The sequence below is a fragment of the Xiphophorus couchianus genome, chromosome 6 (genome assembly GCF_001444195.1).
Source record: "Xiphophorus couchianus chromosome 6, X_couchianus-1.0, whole genome shotgun sequence".
NCBI classification, from domain to species: Eukaryota; Metazoa; Chordata; class Actinopteri; order Cyprinodontiformes; family Poeciliidae; genus Xiphophorus; species Xiphophorus couchianus.
In genome coordinates this window covers 28,535,796-28,558,084 of record NC_040233.1, presented here as the reverse complement: position 1 = coordinate 28,558,084, position 22,289 = coordinate 28,535,796, and the positions used below count along the sequence as shown (strand labels likewise).

The window sequence follows — 22,289 nt, the reverse complement described above, 5'->3', positions numbered from 1 at the left end:
TAAAAAAAGGCTGCGTGAATTAACAAACAAACAGAGAAATGTAAACATTTTGTGTAAAGGTCTCTGATTTATCTTTCATATCATAACAAAGAGCAGCTGATGAAACAGGAAGTGAATTATCTGAAGATTAAAGACAGTTTAATACAAACATTAATCAGACATTCGGGGTCAGAAAATGTCTCTGAATCTGTTTGTGTTGGTATGAAATGAATTATTATAGATTTATAATGAACTGAGCTTGTTTGCCTTGCAGCGTCTTGAGATGCAATCAGCTAAATGAACTCAGATTTCCTGACAAACAGGCAAAGATGATCAGCAGAAATTAACACCAAGTAAATACAGGGACAATATTATCAAAACCAATACTTATTATTTAAGAACGATTCATAATCAAACTTCTCATATTTGGGCATTTTTGTGTTTTTTGTATTATTTAAACATTAATGAGTTAAATAGGGAAGAATTCAGATAAAGTTTAAGCGTCAACAAAATACTTTAATGAAATATAATAATGATAAACAAAACAACTAATTTGTGTGCATTGCTTTCTAAATAAACAAAGTATGAAAGAATGATCAGTGGAGACAGAATCAAGTTATTTTTTACAGTATTATTGAGAAACTACAAAGCAAAAATAAAGAAGGAAACTGAAACTGAAGTGTTGATTTAATCCAGAGGTGGGCAATCCAGGTCCTCGAGGGCCGGTGTCCTGCAACTCTTAGATGTCTCCCTGGCCCAACACACTTGAATCCAACAGCTGAATCACCTCCTAGGTGCAATCAAGTTCTCCAGAGTCCTGCTAATGACCTCATTATTGACTCAGGTGTGTTGAAGTAGAGACACATCTAAAAGTTGCAGGAGACCAGCCCTCGAGGCCTGGAGTTGCCCACCCCTGATTAATCTCCCTGGTACCAATCTGATATTGAAACTGACTTGGTATCAATATTACCAATATTTTTAATTGAGCCACCCACCTCTAGTGATCAGATAAAAGAACACAAATAGAAAATATTTTTATTTTTTAGGAAAAAGGCTAAATAAATCATGTAGAAGTAAAAATCCCTGGCGCCAGCTGTAATTTGTAATTTGCTTCATTTATTCATGTTATTTGTCAGAATTAATGCGACCAATGACTTAATTAATGAGCCGAATAAAATAAAAGTTTATGGAAGATGTTTTGGTGTAAAGGTGAAGCAGGAAATCTTTCAGCAACAGGTGGAAACTGATGAAAATGTTTAATTTTAGATGGATTTTCAACGGAGTCTGGTTTCACAGAGGAACTTTGACCCTGCGCACAGAGCGGACCTGCGGCATGGATGATCACCTGGAACCGGAGGTTCTGATGCGCGGGGCTCGGACCGGCGGCCGGTTCCGACGGTCCATTCGGGTCTGTGCGCTCGGCGGAGCCCAGCTTGTCTCCTGCTGCTCTCTGATTGGCTCACGCTTCAGTTCCTCCTGAGGAAATCACTCCTTTTATAGTTAACGGCGCTGCGTGCCGCCGGTTTCCGGGTTGACTCTCACCAGCATGTAGAGGAGGCGGGCCGCCGGGAGACACCTGGAGCACCGCGGGCACATCGGGCCATCGATCCGCTCCGCACTCATCGATCAGCGATCAGTGAAGGTGAGCGCGGCGCGGCGCGGCGCGGCGCGGCCGGGGCCGGGAGGGGTGGAGGCGGCGGGGTCCGGGCCGGAGGTGGGGGTTAGATCTCAGGGTGGATCCTGACTGATCAGACATGTCAGGTCCTGCAGACCGCTGTTGCTGCTGCTGCTGGAGGAGCAGAACCTGCAGCAGAACTGTGAGGTTCCGATGCAGGTTCTGACCCACATGGAGGTTCCGATCTGAGATCAGATCCTGAGAATAAAAACCTCCAAATCCTGGCGCCTCTCTGCAGGTTCGAGTCTGTTTACCCGCAACCAGCAGCGGGACTCATTTCCGTTTTCACTCCGTTCAGACTGTCAGAGCCGCCAGCGGAGAGGCCCGACAAATCTGGGGCTGAGCGCGGCTCCTCCAGGGGCGGTGCGAGGAAACAGGCGGCCGGGGGGCTCCGGCCCCCAAGGCACTAATGTTTTAACTAGACAAGGGACTTGATTAAACTTTTTAATCAAATATATCTGTAATTAATTAATCACATTTTAATCAAAAGCTATATATTGACAACATAAGCATCCAATTCAAAAAACATTTTTGCTGGTAAATTATTGAATAAATCTGTTCTTCAGCCATCAGAAGTGTTTTTCTATCCATTCAGTTTTTTAGTTTCAGGAAGTCCTGATCATTCATGGAGCTTCTTTAGAAATCTGGACTGTGGACGCTGACATTAGCATTACCTGCTACATGTTTAGCATTGAGATGCTTCACTGCTAGCTTCTCTGACAGGCTAACTCCTTATAGAAATGGATTAATTGCCCTAAACTTTTGAACTTATTGAAATCTATGTAATTAATGAATCAAAATGAAAGCTTTACATTCTCAGCCTTTGTCTTTATAAAATGTTTGCAAAATATTAAAAATATGAGCATTATTATGTCCTTCAGCAGGTTGAAACCTGAAATTCTGGACACAAAAATATAAAAATAAATAAACTGTTTAATATTCTCTCAGCTTTTCTAATTCAATTTTAAACTGACTTTAATTAATACATAAACTGGGCCGATATGAAGAACTGATGTTCATTTCCATCTTGTGTTTAAGGGTCATGTGACCTCTGCTGGGTCATGTGACCTCTGCTGGGTCATGTGACCTCTGCTGGGTCATGTGACAGGGATGCAGATTGTGGGGAATTTAACTGCAGCAGAAGAGCAAAGTCAGCAGTTTATTTATATATACCATAACAGATATTAATATCACACACCAGGACGTCTCTAATATATTTTCCAATATTTTCTGTGTCATAAATCAGTTCATAATAACTATCAGATGATAAACTGGTCTCTGCTGTAATCTGGATTATTTGCTCTGCTGGATGTTCAAACCTGTTACTTCCTGCCGGGTTCTCCAGCTGTTCCACACACTCCCATACTGTTGCTGTTAAACCAGCGGGTCCGTTGGACCGGTTCCGGGTTCTACAGGCCCGGTACACTCGGATCCAGATTCATCAGCTCTGTATCATTCCAGTCATGTTCGTTCTTTAATCAGTGAAATCAAACGAAGCTTAAAAAGTGAAACTGAAGTTGGTTTTGGGATTCGAACCATCGTTCAGTTTCTGCTGCTTTTCATTTGCTCATTTGTTCGACTCTTTCTGTCCGTCTGTCCGTCTGTCGTCTTTCATTCAGGAACAGAAAACCATAAATAGATCCATATCAGGCGATAACCTGATTATAAATAAACACTTTGACCTTTGACCTCATGCTTAGGAAGACGATTCAGCCACAAAACAGAACGACAGATTAGATCTCATCTGATTCTTCAGCTCAAACTTTACTGGCAGCCCAGATTCCTTCACAATAAAATACACATTTCAGAATAAAAGCACTTGATAAAACATAATAATAAAGTTTAACCAGAAGTTTTTATCAACCTGCAGCTGAACTTTCTTCACCTCTGACCTTTGACCCTACAGGCTGCAGAATGAAAGTACCTTTAGTTCAGATCAGAGGAAACATTAGAGAATATGAAGCTCCGCCTCCAAGCATGATGTCACCACACACCTGGTCAGGGCCGACCGGACCTCTGGAGCCGTCGCTGGTCCGGACAGAGGTTCTGGTTCTGGTTCTGGTTCAGAATTTATATGAAGGTTATGATTTTATTCATTTCCAGAAAAAGTCAAAGTTTCTGAGTTTATCTTTCTGTTTATTAAAAGTTTAAGGATAAAACGAGCGGATCGTCTTAAAGTTAAATAATTACAGGAGGATTCAGAGATTTAGCCCAAAATTAATATGTTTTATGTCAAACAATTTATTTATAAATTCTGACTCAAGATGTTTTGTGTTTAATTATAAAAAAGTATTTAACTTTAAAGAGAAAACAAACCCAGTAAATATTCACATCCCTGCTAATATTTACGCATCTCTGCTTTTGCAGTTTGTTAATAGAAATTTTCTTTTTAATGCTCAAACATTTATGCATATTTTGGAAACAATAAAGGACATTTCTGTTTAATTTTAGTCCAAACTGAGAGGTTAAACTTCAGATTTACTGAGAAACTTTAACATTTTCGTCCATTTTAAAAGTTAAGATTCTTTAATATGAATTCAGTTAATAACTTCAAACGGTTTTTTCTCTGAGGCTTTTATGTGGTAATAATGAACGATTCTGTCATTTTAACCCGTTTTATTTGGGTTAAAATGCGTCGGTTTGAACGTTCTGAGCGATAAGAACCCAGCTTTCCTCCGTTCTGGTCCAGAACCCGGTCAGAACTGGTTCTGATCGCTGAGTTTCAGCAGACAGAGAGGAAGTTGGAGGCTCAGCTCATCAATATATTTAGAAACACCACAGAGTTAAAAACAACAAGATGTTTGCATAAAGCAGAGAGATGCTGTCGTTGTTAGACGTTAGATTCTGCAGAACCAGCTGGTCGTTTCCAGCAGCGGTTAACCTCAGGGGTGGTTCTGGAGGGCCGGTCTCCTGCAACGTTTTGATGTGTCTCTACTTCAACACACCTGGGTCAAATAATGAGGCCATCAGCAGAACTCTGGAGAACCTGACCTCACTGAGGAGGAGATCCAGCTGTTGGATTCAACTGTGTTAGACCAGAGAGACGTCTAAGAGTTGCAGGACACCGGACCTCCAGGACCAGGATTGCCCACCTCTGGGTTAGCCTCAGGTTCTGCTGTCTGGGTCAAAGTTCTGTTCACCTGGAACCATCTATAACATCACCCTGGGTGACCTTTGACCTGCTCTGATCTGCTCTGATTTCATTCCCTGCAGAAGCAGTAAGTGGACTACAACCCAGGGCATTCTGGGTAAATACAACCAAAGCTAACTGCTAGCCTAGCGCTAGCAGCAGAAATGTCTGATGGTCTTTAGCCAAAGACTAAAGAGAAATCCTCCAACCGCTAAAATCTGACGCCTCCATCTTGTTTCCATTTGGTGAAGAAGGAAGTTGGAAAACACTCTAAGACTTTTGCACAAGCAGGACAGGAACTGAGCTGCTTCTGTCCAAGAAAACCATGTAAGACCAGCGAACATCCGAACTGATGGATCCCCAAATAATGAACAAAACTCTCACAGATCAGAGCAGCGACGTGTTGGACGTCTCCTGTCTGAACCAGAGTCACTTTGTTTAAACTGTTGGTCTTTACTGAATGTTTTACTGACCCAGTTTATGAAGAACCTCGACCCAACATCGCTTAGTTGGGTTGAGGCTGGTTTACGCCCACAAAGGCCCAACGCTGGTCACCAGGACTTTAGTTTGTCCATCAGCTGTCAGACTGAAGGAAACACCAGAACCTTCTGGAACCAGGCTGGCCCATGAAATGGAGGAAACGATCAGATGACCTTGTGATTAAAGCAGCCGTCGTGTCTCCAAGTGAAACTTCCACATTAGGAGTTCACCAATCACAGCCCACTTCAGAGCGAGAGTCCATTACGGCTCCGTTTGGGGAAGTAAAAGTCCATTTTAAAGAGCTGCTCGGGTTAAAAATGATCACTGAAACTGCAGGTTGTTTTTAATCGGCGGCTCAAAGGAAAACTAACGTTTTATTTATTGAAGGAAGTAAAGGAAATGTTTCTGCTGGAGGAAAATCTGCAGCTTTTTGTGTTTTAGAGAATAAAATAAGGTCTGATGCTTTAAGGCGTAACAAAGTCTTCCTATGTTTGCAGTCTTTAGCAGAACCGAATGGACCGCCGGGCTCTACAAACCGGGATCAGTCGTTTCTGCCGTCGTTCTTTTCTGCCTTTCTTACCTGAACTCAGCTCGGCCTGTTTTACTTCCTCTGTTTTAAATTTAGGCCAAACTTTCAGAGACTTTGTTGCTTCCTCTTTTCTCCATTTTTAACACGAAGGCGTCGCTTCCACTTCAGCTTGCAGCCACAAACTGCCAAACTGTCAGCCGGCGAGCATTTTAGAGCACAAAGAGCAAATCTACCCCGACAGCATGAAATGTTCTCCAGATAAAGGTGAAGCTGCGAGCTTCACTTCTCCTTTAACGCAGCTTCAGGGTTTCCTCACTCAAATATTGTTACTTTAAATGGGATCCTGGTTTATCAGAAACAAACTTGACCAACACAAAGGCCATGAATAGGAATTTTACTGTATATTTTGAGGTATTATGTGTTAAAATGTTAGTCTTTACTACTATTAAAAGGATCTGGAAGCAGTTTTATTGGTAAATCCATTTTTAGAAATCTCACTTTAGAGATTTTTTAAAATGGATTTACTAATAAAACTGCTAAATCAACTTTTAAAAATCTCTAAAGTGAGATATATAAGTTTTTTAAACGATAAATGAGAAAGATTGAACATTTCAAGGCCTTCTGATGATTAACGACGATTTCAACCTCCGTCACACCAACGTCCCCAAATGTTTCAAATCCTCCACATCATCATCATCATCATCATCATCATGATGATGATGATGATGATGATGATGATGGTAATCTAAGGCCAGACTCCAGTTTCCATGCCGTTATTCAGGGAATGAAGTTGGATTTACTGGATTTAGATGTTCTGTTTTAGCTTCAGTTCTTTAAAACTTTAATGTTCTGTGTTGTATCACGTGATGTGAGAATTAGGAAGTGAGACCTCAGCTGAATGTTTCTCACTTGTATCTTTGTTTCTTGTTTAGATTTGACCAGTAAATTCGGACTCAGATGTAAAGTTCTAGTTAAATTTAAAAACAAGCTGTTTAGGTGGCTAATGTTGTCATTTATGTATGAAAACTGGCGTTAGAGTACGGGGAATATAATAATGTAATGGCTTAGCATGCTAGCATGATCATTGCTAGGCTAACATCATCAATGATTGAATGTTCGGCTGAATAATTTTACAGTAACACTGTCACTAATGTCTGCATTTAAAATGCTAATGTTGCTATTAGCAGTAGGCTAACATTTCACTTTAGATTTGAATGTTAGCTAGCAGAAATTGTGCTAGCTGGCTAACAGTATTATTAATGACTGAATATTAGCATTAGCATCATAGCTGTAGTTCTGTCATGTGAATGTGAGGATTGGTTCAGTAATTTATCTTCCAGATTATTTATATGAATTCCTGTTGGTTGGATGATGTAGAATCTTTTTAGATAAAGTCTTTAGGAGAAAAGCAGAACGTTTGAAATGTCTTGACGCCTGCGCATCATTGTGTCACCATGGTAACCAGTAACCTTTCTCAGTAATGGACCTCAGATCAGCAGACCCACTGTGCTGTGCTAACATTAGCATGCTAACGTTAGCGACATGGTTAACAGTTTTCCTTCTGTCTGTCTAAAGCTACTTTGCTTCTTGTGTGGGCAGCATGGGGAACCTGATCAAGGTGCTGACCCGAGACATCGACAACAATGCTGGAAACTTCTTCCTGGACTTTGAAAGTAGGAATCAGAGACTCTGACCAGTCGAATCCGTCTGCCTTCCTGTCCAGCTGTTAGCAGCAGCAGATGTTTTGATAATGACCCCAGGCTGTTCTTCCAGACGCTCAGCCTTCGCAGTCAGAGACGGAGGTGTGGGAGAAGGTGAACCAGGTGCTGACGGAGGCCAAGGTCATCCTGGAGGACCTGCAGACGTACAAAGGAGCAGGAGAGGAAATACGACAGGCGAGCAGCTTGATGAATATGAAAATATAATAAACATTCAAAGAGCTGGATTTCAAACTTTACCATTCAAATATTTAACTTACTAAATAAATATTTAGCTTGTATACTTAATAGTTAGTTAGCAAGCTAAATACTTAGTTTCCTTACTAGATATTTAGTTTGCAAACTAAATATTTATCTTTCTAACAATATATTTATATTGCTGAATAACAGCTTAGTTTGTAAGCTAAATAGTATTAACTCCAATCTAAACATTTAACTTACTAAATAAATATTTAGTTTGAAACTGTGACGTTTATAATTGAATGAATAAGACTTTGAAAAACTAATCACACTTTTTTTTCTCTAATGAAAGACTAAACAATTCAAATTATTTCTGTTAATTTGTGTTTGTGTAACTTTACAAACGGCAGCATGAAGCCATAAAAACATGATCATTTAGACTTTAATTTGGCCCTTTATGAAAACTTCCTCTGAGTTTGTTGGAAATCAGAGAGAAATGCTGAAAACAGTCTTTATAAACACGGAGGATTTTATTTTGAAAGTGTGCAGAGCTCAGTTCCTGGTTTTAAAGTGTCGTTGTTGTTTTCAGGCCATCCAGAACCCAAACGTTGAGGGCGTTCAGGAGACGGCCTGGGCCGCCGTGGTTCCTCTGGTCGCCAAACTCAAAACTTTCTACGAGTTTTCACAGAAACTGGGTAACCGACTTCTAACAGGTTTCAAACTACCAACCCGACCCACTTTTCTACATGTTTTCCTTCCAAGCAGCCGGATTCGTTCTCTAAATGTTGAAAGTCTTGATCATAGTTTTAGTTGGACTGAGGTCCAGTTTCAGTTCAGTCCTGAAGGGAAAACATTAAGAAATGTGGTTTAAAACTTTTGCACAGTGCCGTGGTGAGTTTCCGTGTGTTTCCGTCAGAATCCAGCCTGCACTGCCTGCTGGACATCCTCACCAGCGCCGACTCGACTCCGACCCAACATCTGGAGCAGAAACAGGCGCTGGCCCGTCAGTTCGCCCACATCCTGCATTTCACGCTGCGATTCGATGAGCTGAAGGTCGGCTGCTCCTCCTCCTCCTCCTCCTCCTCCTCCTCCTCCTCCTCCTCCTCATCGCTCTGACTCTGTCCCGTTTCAGATGACCAACCCGGCCATCCAGAACGACTTCAGCTACTACCGGCGAACCATCAGCCGCATGCGGATCAACAACATGTCGGTAAGAAACTCGTACAAAGATTCAAAATAAATATTTAGTTAATATGCAAATTCACTTACTGATAAGTGGAAGTGCACTATCAAAATAAAAGCTGGATCCTGTGAATCTTTAATAAACTTCTGCTGGAGACGCTGAATCTCCTCACAGCAGCCGGTCACTGTGATGGTAAACTCCTTTATTGTCTATGAAATAATTAGCTTTTAGTTAGAAAGTTTAATATTCAGCTACCAAACTAAATATTTTTCATCCAAGTTTAAATATGTAATTTGAAACTGTGACAGTTAAAATGAATGAATATTATTTATCGCTGTTATTTTTTCACTGTGTAACTTTACAAATGGCTCCTCATAAAGCAGAATCAGGTCAGAAAGATTCTCTGTTTGTTGAACCTGGTGAGCCACAGGGACGTGTCCTCGGTCCGCTTCTGTTTTAAATTTAGAAAACCTGAAATCTAAGGATATCAGGTGATGTTAAAGCTTGTCTTGGTGAGTTATGAGGTGAGATAAACTGATCACTGAGGGATTTAATCCTGTTGGCTCTAATCTGCTGGTTCTGCCTCAGATTTGATGCTGAAATCCAAACTCTTGTTTATGTTTTCAGATGTCAGTTTGTGACGAAATCAGATAAAAATGTCTCAGTATAAAATGTAAAGGTCCTTGCACCATCCTTGTGTTGTAACCTCTCCTCTGTGAAAATGCTCTTCGGCTCGTTGTGAGTCTCTGGGTTCTGCTGGTTTTTCAGTCGGACTCGGGGAGCGAGGTCAACAACGAGCTGGCCAATCGGATGTCTCTGTTCTACGCCAGCGCCACGCCCATGCTGAAGACGCTGAGCGACGCCACGTCAAAGTTCGTCTCAGATGTGAGTTTATCTGTCATTTAATGGGGTTCTGTCCTCCAGGACGGGTTCTGGTTCTGGTTGGTCCAATCTTTCTACTGACTGTCTCACTAAACTCCCCAAAGCTCTGCTCTGCAGAGACTCATCAGAAAATACAGATTTATAGATATATTGATGTAATCTTCTGTCACTGTGAGGTGATAATGAAGAAAAAATGCTTTTGTTAATTTTTACACATTTTCCAGATTCATGTTGATGAAACAATCAGTGATTAACAGGAGAAAAGAGAAACTTTTAAACTTAAATTTAAAATAAATCTGTCATTCAGATTTAATAAATCAATGCATTAATCAATAATCATTCAGTTCTGAATGTAGCTTTAACTGATAAATCTTCCAGTTTTTGTGTAATTCTTGATTATTGAACAGCAGGACTGATGTGATCAGCAGCAGCTGTTGTTTGCTGAGCTCACCAGCAGGGGGCGCACTCCTCCTACTTTAAGCAGCAGAACCAATGCTAGTCGGTTTGTTCCTGCAGGTCCAAGATGGGTTCTTTGGTACCGAACATGTAGCAGTTCTGTCCGGTTTGGATGTGGTTTCAGAACCACTGGTCCAAACTGATATCAGAACCAAAATAAAACCTTTGGACAAAGTTTGATTTGTTATTCTGGATGTAATTTGAGTATTTTTGTGACCATTTGACTTCATAAGTCATAAAAATAACTCGTCTACAAAGACAACTGAAGTGGTGGAGCTGTTGGGTTTTCTCCCATCATGCATCTGGAGCGCAGCGGTTCCCCATTTTGATGATCCGTTTGTCTCTGCTGTCCAGAACCCGGATGTTCCCATCGAGAACACGACCGTCTGTCTGAGCACCATGGCCTGCGTGTGCAAAGTGATGCTGGAGACGCCGTGAGTCCTGAACGCATCTTCATCACCTGTACGGTCTTCCTCCGCCGCTTCGGCCTGACGCTCACTCTGTGTGGGTGTGTGTGTGTGTGTGTGAGCAGGGAGTACCGCAGTCGCTTCGCCAGTGAGGAGACGGTTCTGTTCTGCCTCCGTGTGATGGTCGGCGTCATCATCCTGTACGACCACGTCCATCCGGCCGGCGCCTTCGTCAAAACCTCCAACATAGACGTACGTCACGCCCAACATCCGGGGCCACAGAGTTTTATTCTTCATATTCGTTTTCCTTTATGAACATTTGATAATAATTTCAACAAATATGTAGAAAAACACACTTTTCAAAAGAGTTACAAACTGCAGCTTTGATATTCTGTCATTTGCATCAGTAAAATCATTTTTCTTAGTGGATCGACCAACAACATTTAAAATCAGAAACAGAACCGATCAGAACCTCCTGATCCAGAAGCGGTTCTGCAGGTTCTAGATTGACGTGTTGTGTTTTCAGATGAAGGGCTGCATCAAGGTTCTGAAGGATCAGCCGCCCAGCAGCGTGGAGGGACTGCTGAACGCCCTGAGGTAGGAGAGAGAGAGGCATCCAACCGTACATCCATCCATCCCTCCCTCCACCCTCTAACCCTCCCTCTGCCTCCAGGTACACCACCAAGCACCTGAACGATGAGACTACCTCCAAGCAGATCAAGAACATGCTGCAGGCCAACTAACTTCTTCTTCAGCACTGAGTAGGAACGGAGCGACAGGAAGTGTTAAGGTCCAAATTTCAGAAGAACTACTGAACAAAACTTCAGTTTTTTTGTCTTTACTTTGTATTTTATTTTTTTTAATTATTTTTATATTGTAAGTTCAAACATAGGATGTTTATTGTTGAAGAAGGGAGGAAGATCAGTGTTTGCATTCAGGTTTAATTCTGCCCCCTGGTTTCTGGTGCTGGGTAGAACCGACGCTGGACGTTCAAACACTCAGTTAACCGAGCTGATGGTAGATGCGCTTGCTCCCCCTAATGGCTGCAGTGATAATTACAACGACTAACTGCTTTTATTCCAGATTCAGTGACATCTCAGCTTTACTCTGTAGGAACGGAAACGTTTCCGTCTCTCTGCTCTCTGGTGCTTCCTGACGGCTCTTTGACTCAGAACCGACTGTTGGGTTATTTCCTCCCAGTACTTCTGTGTCTCACAGCCTGTAAATCCGACGCGCCCCCCTGCGGTGTGTGTAGTCTCACACTGGATGTGATGATGCGACTCGATGAGTCCATCCCAGCCTGCAGAACACGGAGCTTCGGTCCAAACATTTCAGCTGCTTCACGTCTTCATGGAGGTCAGGAAGCTGAACGAACCTCTGTGATGATGATGATGATGATGATTTGGTACGGATGTGAGGAAGATCTGTCCACTGATGTGGATTTTGATGTTCTCGACCTTTGACCTGATGCTATGTGTTTTGAGCTTTAAGTTTCCTTGTATCTCGATGCTGCAGTTTTATTGTTTTAAATGACGTTTTGGCCAAATAAAATTTTTACATTTTTAATAAAAAAAAAAGTTTGTTTTCATCTTTATAAAAATGACTTTAAGGCTCAAATTCCTGGTTTCTGAAATGAGGAAAAAAATCACAAATTCAGTTAAAAATTCTGTTATTTTTCCCAAAGGCAGCAGACGATATTCCACAGATACTCATCCTGAATAAAACCGTGACAAACTGCTGATCCATCTCCTTTGCTTTTGCTGCTCCTCTTTCTGTCTGTTTGCTCGTTCTGTTAGAAAGATGTTGGAGTAGGGCAGTGCTTCTCAATCCAGTCTTCAGCTTCCTCTGCATGTTTTAGATGTGCCTCTATTCAGAACAGCTGGTCCAAATGATTGCATGACCAGAATCCTGTTAGTCACCAACAGATTCAGTCCAGGTGTGGCAGAAGGGAAACACCTGAAACATGCAGGCAGGGGGCCTGAGGCCCGGAAACACTGGAGTCGGGGATCTGATCTCTCTGCATCTATGAAGCCTCCTGTTAAGCTCCTCTGGGATTTGGGGTCAAAGTTCAGGTAATATTTGATTTTGAGATGCTAATCAGCTGCTCCTGGTTCTGAAAACAATACCTTGTTGCCATGGTTACACATGACTGTCCTAATTAAGTAAAGAAGTAAGAGTGTAAATGACATGATGACGCTGAAAGAGTTTAAATCTCCTTCAGCGTCTGAAACCTGATCAAACATGTTGAAATGTTTGATCACTTTGTCTCAATATTATGACCTCAGTGTTTTCTTAATATTTCAACTTTAATATCAATGTTTCAACTTTGTCTTTTTAATCTAAATAGTCTAATCTTTACTCTTTTCTCTCAGAAAAAAACATCCACCAATAAAAAACTAAAACATGTTTTTCCTCCAGTAAGTGACCCAAATATTTCAACATTTAACTTGAAATATTTTACGTTGGCCACCAGATGGCAGCAGAATAATCTGCTCTGAAAGAACTGAGCTGATCCTGGTGACAGCATGTGATCAGTTGTCATGGTAACTAGCCTTGAGAGCGTGTAGACGTTAAATAGAAGGGGTCCCAGGTTTGAGCCTTGGGGGACGCCACGTGATTTCTGTCCAATGAAAAGGAAATTAAATGTAAAACCTGCACTGGACTTTCTCAGCTTGGGAAAGGATTCACCTTGCTATTTTGAAAAACAAAGAAGGACCAGAACATTGACAGGAAGGTCCAGAAGAGGTTTGTCACTGACACGGACCTTTGATCAGTCCAACATCCAATATGGCCGCCAATATGGCCGCCTTATACCGTACAACTTAGTGACAGCTGGAGTGAACTCCTGACCTTCGGATCTCGTTAAGGTCTCACCTGGAGTGTGTTCATTTTGGTCTGAATCAGTTGATGAGTTTATAAACTCAGAACCATTTCCAGAACCTGAAGTCTGTTTACGGGCCAGACATCAGAACCAAACGTAAATACAGGAAGCAGACTCCAATCAGGTTGATTCTGGGTTTTATTTCAGTTAAAACGATCAAAGTGAACTGTTCTGGTATTATTTATTAGTTTGTCTACGGCATCCCATAATGCAATGCAAACCCGACTACAGGATGGAGTCTGACACCAGGTAGCTGTCGGGTCGAGGTTCTGATCACCTCCACACCTCGGTACAGTGTCCCTGAAGAAACTTCCAGTCTACTTATTTTTGTGAATGAAACGGGTCGGTCCGGTTCATCAGGTTCAGTTTGGCGCCACCTTGTGGTTCTCTGGTCATGGCGTCTACAGGACTTCATCCATGTCTGTCCGACGCTCCACCACCCTCCTCTAGACATCACTGCCCCCTGGTGGCCGTTCAGAAAGAAACCAGGCCTTGAGTGTAGCTGGCCCAACCAGAGGTCAAAGGTCAGGGTTTCCCTTCGCTTCTGTGCTGAGCTAAAGAATCCCAAGTTGGTGGATTTGTTCACAGCTTCATCTCATTTCATTAACAAACCAAGTTTAGGGTCAGGAAAAGAGATCCGGGTCGGGTTGAGTTAGAGCAAAGACTCAGGTTTTTCCTCAGCCCATAAATAAATATTTATAATTATGTAAATATTAACTATCTGTTAATTCATGTTTAAATGTATATTTATTTACCTTTTGAGGAATATTTAGTATCTGTTTCATGTTTTCTGATTCTGAATCTGTGGCTGTAATGACCACTGCGGCCTGCAGGGGGCAGAATTGGTCCTGGTTGGACCTGCGAGGAGGCGAGGCAGGAATGTGAGCTGAAGAGGTGAAGCTGCAGGTCCTGAACCTCCATGCAGGTCCACCTGTTGAAACTCCTCAGAGCTACAAACTCATCAAACTCTGCAGCAGTTTTCAGTTTCTCTGCTGAAAGTATGAAATCATCTCCACGTCTGTCTGACCAGCAGGATGAAGCGCAAATCATCTCAAATATTAAAGTTAATATTAAAGCCTGTTTGTTCCACACATCTGGTCCTGAAGGAAGTTTAATTAAATCTCTAGTTAGTAAATGAGTCTCAAACGTTCTCAGTTTTTAAACTGTTTACATTTCAGTTGTTCAGTAACCATGACGACGCCTGTGGGGAACATCAGGGCTTCGTGTTTATCTCCTGAGGTTTTGGATCCAGTTCTTCACCATAACCGACTCCATTCAGGTCAGATATTATTAGTTTTATCTACGTTTCCTTCAGCTGCTGCAGCTAAAAATAAACATGAATGAGTTTTTATTTATTATCAGGCAGATAGTGGGGCAGCCCCACAGGTGGAGAAACGCTCAGCCTGCTTCCTGTCAGCTGCTGCACCCAGCGGCTCACAAAGGGTTAAATTAACCTGTTTAAATAAATGAATCTTTAGTTTTTATCGTGAGGTTTTTAGGAGTCAGGATTTGGTAAATGAGCCTGGGTCAGTCAGAGAAAAGAAAATTTTAATAGTTTTTGAAAAGTTGTTTAAACTTTTGGCTAAACTTCAACATTAGAAACTGTATAAACTGATCAACAGTTTAAACATCAATGTTAATCATTTTCAGATGTAATAATTTATCCAGACACCGAACATGTTTTAAGACTGAATCGGTTTTCTGTTGGCCTGAATTTGTCAGTATTACAGCTCCATATAAGGAGCTTCCTTCCTGTCGGTGGACCGGAACAGGAAGCTGCTGGGTGTGGCTGACAGGCGGCGTGTCGGAGGCCGGAGCTCATCAGCCGTCAGGTGCCGAGCAGCAGCAGGATGGAGGTTTCTCTGCCCTCTCGCTCATTTCTGTCAGGATTTTCTCTCATTCATGAACCAACAGATCATCTGCAGAATAAAAACAGTTTGAATCAGGCCTGATTCTATTCCTGGTTTTTCACAATAAAAGTCCTTTAGTTCAGAACCAGTTAAACTGGTTTTAAAGTTTTAAAACGAGCTGCTGAGATGAGACCAAACAGCTGCGATGAACCTGAAGATCATTTATTCCAATTGATGATCAATCAGTTAATTCAGTTAATTATTCAAATTAGTTTAAAAGTTTCTACCTAAGGAGACGCAGCAGATCGCATCGAGTCGTTGACCTGCAGCGTTCACTCCTCCATTACAGAGGAAAAACTCTCCTTCAACAGGAAGGAACCTCCATCAGAACCAGAACCAGAACCAGAATTATCTGAACCAGAACCAGAATGATCTAAATCTGAATCAAACGAGGAGCGAAAACAGGAAGCTGAACGTTCAGAGAGGACAGCAGGAGGTCCAGCAGAGACGCTGAGATGTTTCTGGAAAATATCCTGGGTGCATAAAGAGCTTCAGTCAGAGATAAATGGTTGCTAGGAAACTGCAGGTTCTGATCCACCGGGTTCAGAAAGAACCCGATCATTGTTCATAATAATAATCTGACCAGATCATGAACCTTATTGTTATATGTAGATGTTAACTCTCAGATCATTATAGCATCACATCTAAAATCAGATTTTTTGACAGAATTGTTCAGTTCTGATAAATACTGTCAGTGGAAAGTTGAGTGGGAGGAAAAAGTCTGCTGGAGAAACACAATAAACAGAGATGCCTGCAGCTTTGAGAGGGTTGTGAAGCAAAAACCAACCAGAGAGTTTAGAGGACAAAGCAAGAGACCAGAACAGAACCAGCAGCTCAGAACCACCTGGACTGAGGACTGACCTCGGCATGCTGTCTGCATGGTGTTTGTTTCTCCAGTGTTTGTTTCTCCACAGTGCTGAACCAGAGCAAACTCCATTCTGCTCTCAGAGTTTCTGCCTCCAAATTATCCTCAGAAAATTTGCCAACTGGCAGATTTTTCTCATAGATTAGATGTAAAATATTCAAAATAATACAACTTAGGAAGCTCAGATACATATTAGCAATGCTAGCTAACACACTATTGGTTGGTGTTTTAAAAGCAGCCAATCCAGGACCAGCATTTATTTTCCTCAGTGCTGATTGGCTGAACCCCCAGAGTGGAAGAGTGTGGTAGCACTGAAACAGTTTCCACCGTGTGCATTAATGCAGATTAAGGTATATTTACATACCTTAATATATTAATATACCTTAATCTGTTTGAACTATTAAAAAAACTGTTAATATGAATAACAAAAGTAAATATTGGTGCCAGAACATCGATATTCATATCACATATCGACAGTTTTTCGGACATTTTTCTCTAAAACCTCCAGATGCTGAACCAGTTTCTCTCATTTCTCCTTCTGTAAAACTTTTACTTGAGTTTCTGGAGTTTCCACTCTGTATTTTCTACCTGCTGACAGAAAGTTGTGTGAAACATCTGTATGGAAAGTCACCTCAGGTTGTGGGTTTCAGTCACACTCCAGCAGCAGCAGCAGCAGCAGACGCTGTGAACCCTCAGCCTCACTCTGCCTCCGCTCTGCAGCGGGACACACCGTGACTCACGCTGCGCTCTGACTCATTCAGCCTAAAAGTATTTAACACACGTTTCTGCCTTCAGTTCACACAACAACTGATGCATTTAAAGGGAAATTCCCCCTAAAATGTGTAAAATCTGTCATGTTTCCTTCAGTGACTCATGTGTGATTGTTTTGGAAGATTTTTGTCGTTGTTTCCTTTTCCCCTGAATTTTATTTGATGCAGATAAAACAATAATCGCTGAAAATAATTTTTTCCCTTAAATTTAAAGTTTATTTAACTCTACGGAGCTGTGTAGCTCTGCTGCCTGGCAGAGGGAGGCTGCAGGTTCAAATCCCAGTCTGGGGTCGTTCTGCTCTGAGGTTGTTCTCCATCTCTACTCGTTCTCTCTCTGGGCTGATCCAAAGGATATTTCTGCTTCAATCAATCAAGTTTATTTGTTTTGCATGTTTAATCAACAACGCAGCTCAAAGTGTTCATAAAAACACAAAAATAAAAGTCATAAAACATAATAAAGTCTCAGAGAAACCAGAAACAAACATCCTGATGAGTGACATCATCAAAACCATCAATAATCATTAAATATGCTGATCAATGTTCCATTTATCATGTTTCAAAAACAGCTCTGTCTCAGTGTTTCGGCTGTTTTGCAGTTTTTTTGAGTGTCTCCTTTACGGCCCGGCTCGGATGGCCGCAACAAAAAGTAGGGAGGACACGGCAAACCCAACGGTTTTTAACCCCCTTACGAGGCATTTATTAAAAAACACAAGGTGTCAGCTGTGCCAGCGCCGCCTCTGAGTCCGGATCTCGTCTGCTTCTGTTGTCAGCCAGCCACACTGTCGATTGATGGAACGGCGCTCCTTATATACCATCCAGGTCTGGGAGGCACCTCCCACAATCAAGGACCTAATGGAAAAGCAGCCTGCACTATACAGCACACACATAGGACAGCACCGCAGGGCCGTCACAGTCTCCAAGCAGGAAGGTTAATAAATAAACTTCAGTTAAACAGGAATAACATGAATTTAAAGGGAAATGACTGAAAATCTTACATACATTTAGTTTTTTTGTACTCTGAGTCTCTAGCAGAGAGAAAAGTTGAATTTATTCTGAAATCTTTACGGTGAGTTCTTGTAATGACTGGTTTATTCATTGTTTACCTCTCAGTCCAACCAGAACTTTGTATGTTTTTGATGGACAAGTTTTGTGTTTTTGGCTTCCACTGGTTGAAGCAGTGGGATTTAGTTTCCTCTAGTTAAGTATTAATTTTCAGTGTGTTTTTATTTTTATTGTGACTTGCTATAAAGTCACAATAAAAATTGTAATATTTCTGTAAAATATTCTGATAGGTTATGTTTTCAAACCATTCAGTTTCCCTTTTTTTGGTTTTTTGAATAATTACATCACAGTAATTTGCTGCAGAACAAGTCATGGATTTCCTTTTAAGCAAATTCACTACAAGTGGATCAGTTGGTTGTTGGGTTGTTGGGCGTAACAACAGACTCCTTCTTCCCTCCACACCAGATTTCTGCAGCATTCGTAAAACAAACTTTCCCCACTGAGGGGGGAACATTTCCCAGAAACTCAGATCCCACCGGCTCTTCCAGGATGTTCTCCACCGATCAACAGTCTGTTCATTCTGACTATTTCAGACATGAATTCATGAATTTATCGTGTGTTGCTGTGACATCCTGGCCGTTGTTTTGCTAGCAGTAGCATTGTGCTTTCTGCTAACATTAGCTGTGTGCTAGCTGTTAGCTCCTTGAGGACAGAACTGTACTGAAGGTATTAAATAGTATTTTTACATAAACAGTTTGACTTTGCTGTTGTTGTTTTTGTGTTAGAGAACAAAAAATCCAAATGCATTCAGTGACAGTACTGCGCCGATAATCTGCTAATAAACTTCAGAAATGGTGGAGTGGAGCGCCGCGCCATGTGGATGGGGGCGGGGCTTGATGTGCCTTATTTGCATTTAAAGAGACGGCATTAAAGCGAGTTGCTCTTGGTCTAAAAGGATCATGTGGTTCTACAGGAACTCAGACCAAAACATCGCAGATCAGATTTAAATCAGCCACAACAGTTTTAATGTGAAATGGAAAAATTTAAAGCGTAACATTTCCACTTTAATCCTGAAGTAGATAATTTTAGCAACATGAACTTGTGATGTTTTGACCAAAATGTTTGGTTGAAGTTTCAGTTTTTCTTCTGTTAGCAGAAACCAGCCGCCGTTCGATCAGAACCAGGCTCCATGTGTGAAGCAGCGCAGCGGAAACAGCTGCGGTCGACGGTGGTCTGCTGACTGAAACGCTTTCGGTTTCCGCGCAGCGTGGGGAGGCGACCAACCGACGCGCAGGAAAACCCTGCAGGCGTGGGCGGGGGGCATCATGGAGTCCCAGAGGAGCTGCGCCCGTCGCGGGGGTTCAGGCCCGCAGCTCCACCTTCAAACCCAAAACACTTTGAAAAACCAGAAGGTTGATCCGGGCGTTTGGACCGGTACCAGCTGCTGGGTTATTTATAGAACCATATAATACAACACCTGCAGCATTTAATGTGGTTCTGATTTGATCCAGGATTAAGACGCTGACCCGGTTCTGAGCAGCAGAGTAAACCGGGTCGGGTCAAAAGAACCGAGTTCTCTAGGAACAGAAACTTTGAATAAACCTGGATGTGTTGAACATCTGGAGTTTCTGCAGAAAGAAGGTCGATGATGAAGATGAAGATGACGAAGAGAAGTTCCTCCTCTTCAGCACCACTTCATCATCATCATCATCATCATCATCATGTTTCTTACTGGTATCTAAACAGAGACCTAATAAACCGGTCACATGTGAACAGGTTTGGTCGGCGGTGACCTGCCAGCAGCAGGTTCTGCATCGAGGATCCACCTGAGACGGTCGATCCTCTGCTTCCAGGGGTCAAACGGTCACCAGAGGTTTAGGGAGGAAAAGGTGAGTTTGGTCCCAACAGGTAATATTGTCACCTGAAAGGCTGCTGAGGATCTGATTGGTTGGATTTATCCAAACGCCTCCAGCAGATCAGAAATGAATTTATGGGACATTTCAGGCTATGAAGGTAAAAACTGACACTTTAGAAGAATTTGCTCTGAGGTGTGTGTGTGTGTGTGTGTGTGTGTGTGTGTGTTAGTCTATTTCAGAGCTGGTTAACTGTTCAGCTGGGAGCAACAGTGAATGCTTAACAGACCGGAGAAGAAAACATTACTGTTGTCAAGAAGATGAGAGAAAATGAAAACAGAATGAATGACCTCTTACCTTTAATTCATTTTATGGGTATTCTGTGGAAGAATTAATGCAAAACGTGGTGATACATAATGTTTATATCTATCTATTTACATATAGCTTTGAGCATATGTATATCTATAGAAATATATATGTATAGATATAAATGTAACTGAATGTCATCAGAATATAAGGTAACATACACCTGCTGTCTCTTTATAGGATATTTTATAACAGGTAATATTAATATACTGAAAAAACAAGACACCAGGATATTAAGCAGCAGCACCTGAACGCATCACTAAAAACATCTTAATTTTCTCTCTGTGTTTAATGAGCCGGTCATTCGTCTTCAGGCTGATGCTACATGTGCAGAAGGCAACAGTTTCAGGTCACTAGAAAATATTATAGAATTAAAATATTTAACCTTAAAAACACAAAGTTTTAAATCCAGAAAGATCTTTAAAAGTCGACTAGATGGAAAGAAGTTCTTTAGATCTGGAGGAGAACCGTGTCAGACTGGATCTGTTCAGAAAACGAATCGTGAGAGAAAGAATGATCCAAACTTTATAATATTGAGACGGGACTAAATGAAGACAGATGATTGGCTGCGGCGACACCGAAGGGAAAAGCCCAAAGAGAAGAAGAAGGAAGTTCTGTCAGTTTGAAATATGAGACGTAATAAACAGACTGAGGCAGTTCTTCAGAGTTTGGTGTAGTTAAAGTAACGGAGCCTGAGGACAGTGTGAAGCTACTGAACCGTCGGATGATTTCCTGCATGACTGGAGGATCAATGATTATCCATCAGGAACGCTGCGGCGCCGTTTGAGGCGCGCAGGAAAACCTAACAGGAAGTGAGTTCCTGAGAAAACCATCAGGAGGTCTGGCAGCTTCCAGGCTGACGGAGTCGGGATGTTAATGACATCACAAGCTGCTGAGGCTCAGGTCAAAGTTCACCAGGAGCCCAAAACGAGTGGAGATGGATTTTCTTGTGATGAAATCAGATTTTACAGCCTCTTCAGTAAAAACTGATTAATAATTAATGACACATAAAACCCACGAATGATTTTTATCATTTTAATAAATATTCAGTCAAAACCTGATGATTTTAAAAACCAAGATAATTTTATCTAAATTTAATCTTTTGTAATTACATTTGAATTATGATGAATAAACTGTAATTAAACTGATTTAACCAACAGGCTGGAACTTATTTTAATAAACTGTTTTATGGCTCCATAAAGAAGCTGGTTCTGGTTCTGGTTCTGAAGGTTTGGATCTGGATCAGCAGAAACCTGGATCAGGAGCCGACAGGAAGAGGAAAGTCGTGACTCATGGATGACGGATCCGGACCAACAGAACCAGCTGGAGACCCGGACCGTGACTCAGCGGACCGGACCGAGGTTCTGGCCCGAGGTTCTGACTCAGGGTGTGTAACCCGCCTGCCACCGCTTCCTGTTTGACTGTTTTTGGCAGGAGGAAGGAAGAAGCTGCGGTTCTGCCAGAGTCCAGATTTAGGAGCAAATGCAGCCCAATACAAACCGGACCGTTTTGGTTCTGATGGGTTCTGGTGAGATAAATAAAGCTGATGCTTTTATTTTGAAGGGAAAGGCCTGGGGTCTGCCAGTAAAGCAGTTAAAGGGTTAATTTCTCCCTGGATGACGGAAACTGTTTCATTCCTGGAGTTTTTATCTCTGCGTTTCGGACCAGGAACCCAGAACCAGCCTGGTTCTGTGTCTCCCAGACCCGGACTTTAATCGGACCGGAGCTGAACTTTCACCCAGTTTTCCCTCCGACTTCACTGGGAACAGAACCAGAACCGACCGGGCCTCTGCTTCCAGGTTAGACGGTCCTGGATGACACAATGACAGGAACCGGGCCAACTGGACCTCAGAGGACACGTCTGATTGGACCGCGGATCGACCCGGAACATACGGAGGAATAAATTCCAGGAAAACGGGTCAGCGGATCGGATTCACTCCTGAGTTCATCCCTCAGGAATGACATCAGAAATTCTCCTCCAGTGAATCCGACCCGGTTCAGAGGAAACGGGTCAAAGCAAAAC

The 22,289-nt window shown here is 42.0% G+C and overlaps 1 protein-coding gene across 2 annotated transcripts; it reads left to right on the top strand.

Annotated features, from left to right (window-relative positions):
- Window positions 1-1,396: 1,396 nt before the first annotated feature.
- On the top strand, window positions 1,397-12,196 carry LOC114146326 (protein FAM49B-like). Of its 2 annotated transcripts, none has more exons than XM_028020292.1 (11): window positions 1,397-1,621; window positions 7,369-7,466; window positions 7,567-7,688; window positions 8,281-8,386; window positions 8,608-8,744; window positions 8,824-8,901; window positions 9,643-9,759; window positions 10,567-10,646; window positions 10,745-10,871; window positions 11,146-11,216; window positions 11,293-12,196. In XM_028020292.1, exons 2-11 carry the CDS (start codon window positions 7,394-7,396, stop codon window positions 11,360-11,362), a joined length of 981 nt encoding a protein of 326 aa, XP_027876093.1. In that variant the 5' UTR covers window positions 1,397-1,621; window positions 7,369-7,393; the 3' UTR covers window positions 11,363-12,196. The 2 variants fall into 2 exon arrangements, with proteins under 2 accessions (XP_027876093.1, XP_027876092.1); XM_028020291.1 differs by having other exon boundaries at window positions 1,420-1,621; window positions 7,393-7,466.
- The last annotated feature ends 10,093 nt before the right edge of the window (window positions 12,197-22,289 follow it).

Bases quoted from the DNA above. Each gene is read 5' to 3' on its own strand.
- LOC114146326 (XM_028020292.1), top strand. From the start codon at position 7,394: ATGGGGAACCTGATCAAGGTGCTGACCCGAGACATCGACAACAATGCT. The intron at 10,872-11,145 runs GTACGTCACGCC...TTGTGTTTTCAG, and splicing joins TCAAAACCTCCAACATAGAC to ATGAAGGGCTGCATCAAGGT. The intron at 11,217-11,292 runs GTAGGAGAGAGA...CTCTGCCTCCAG, and splicing joins GGACTGCTGAACGCCCTGAG to GTACACCACCAAGCACCTGA.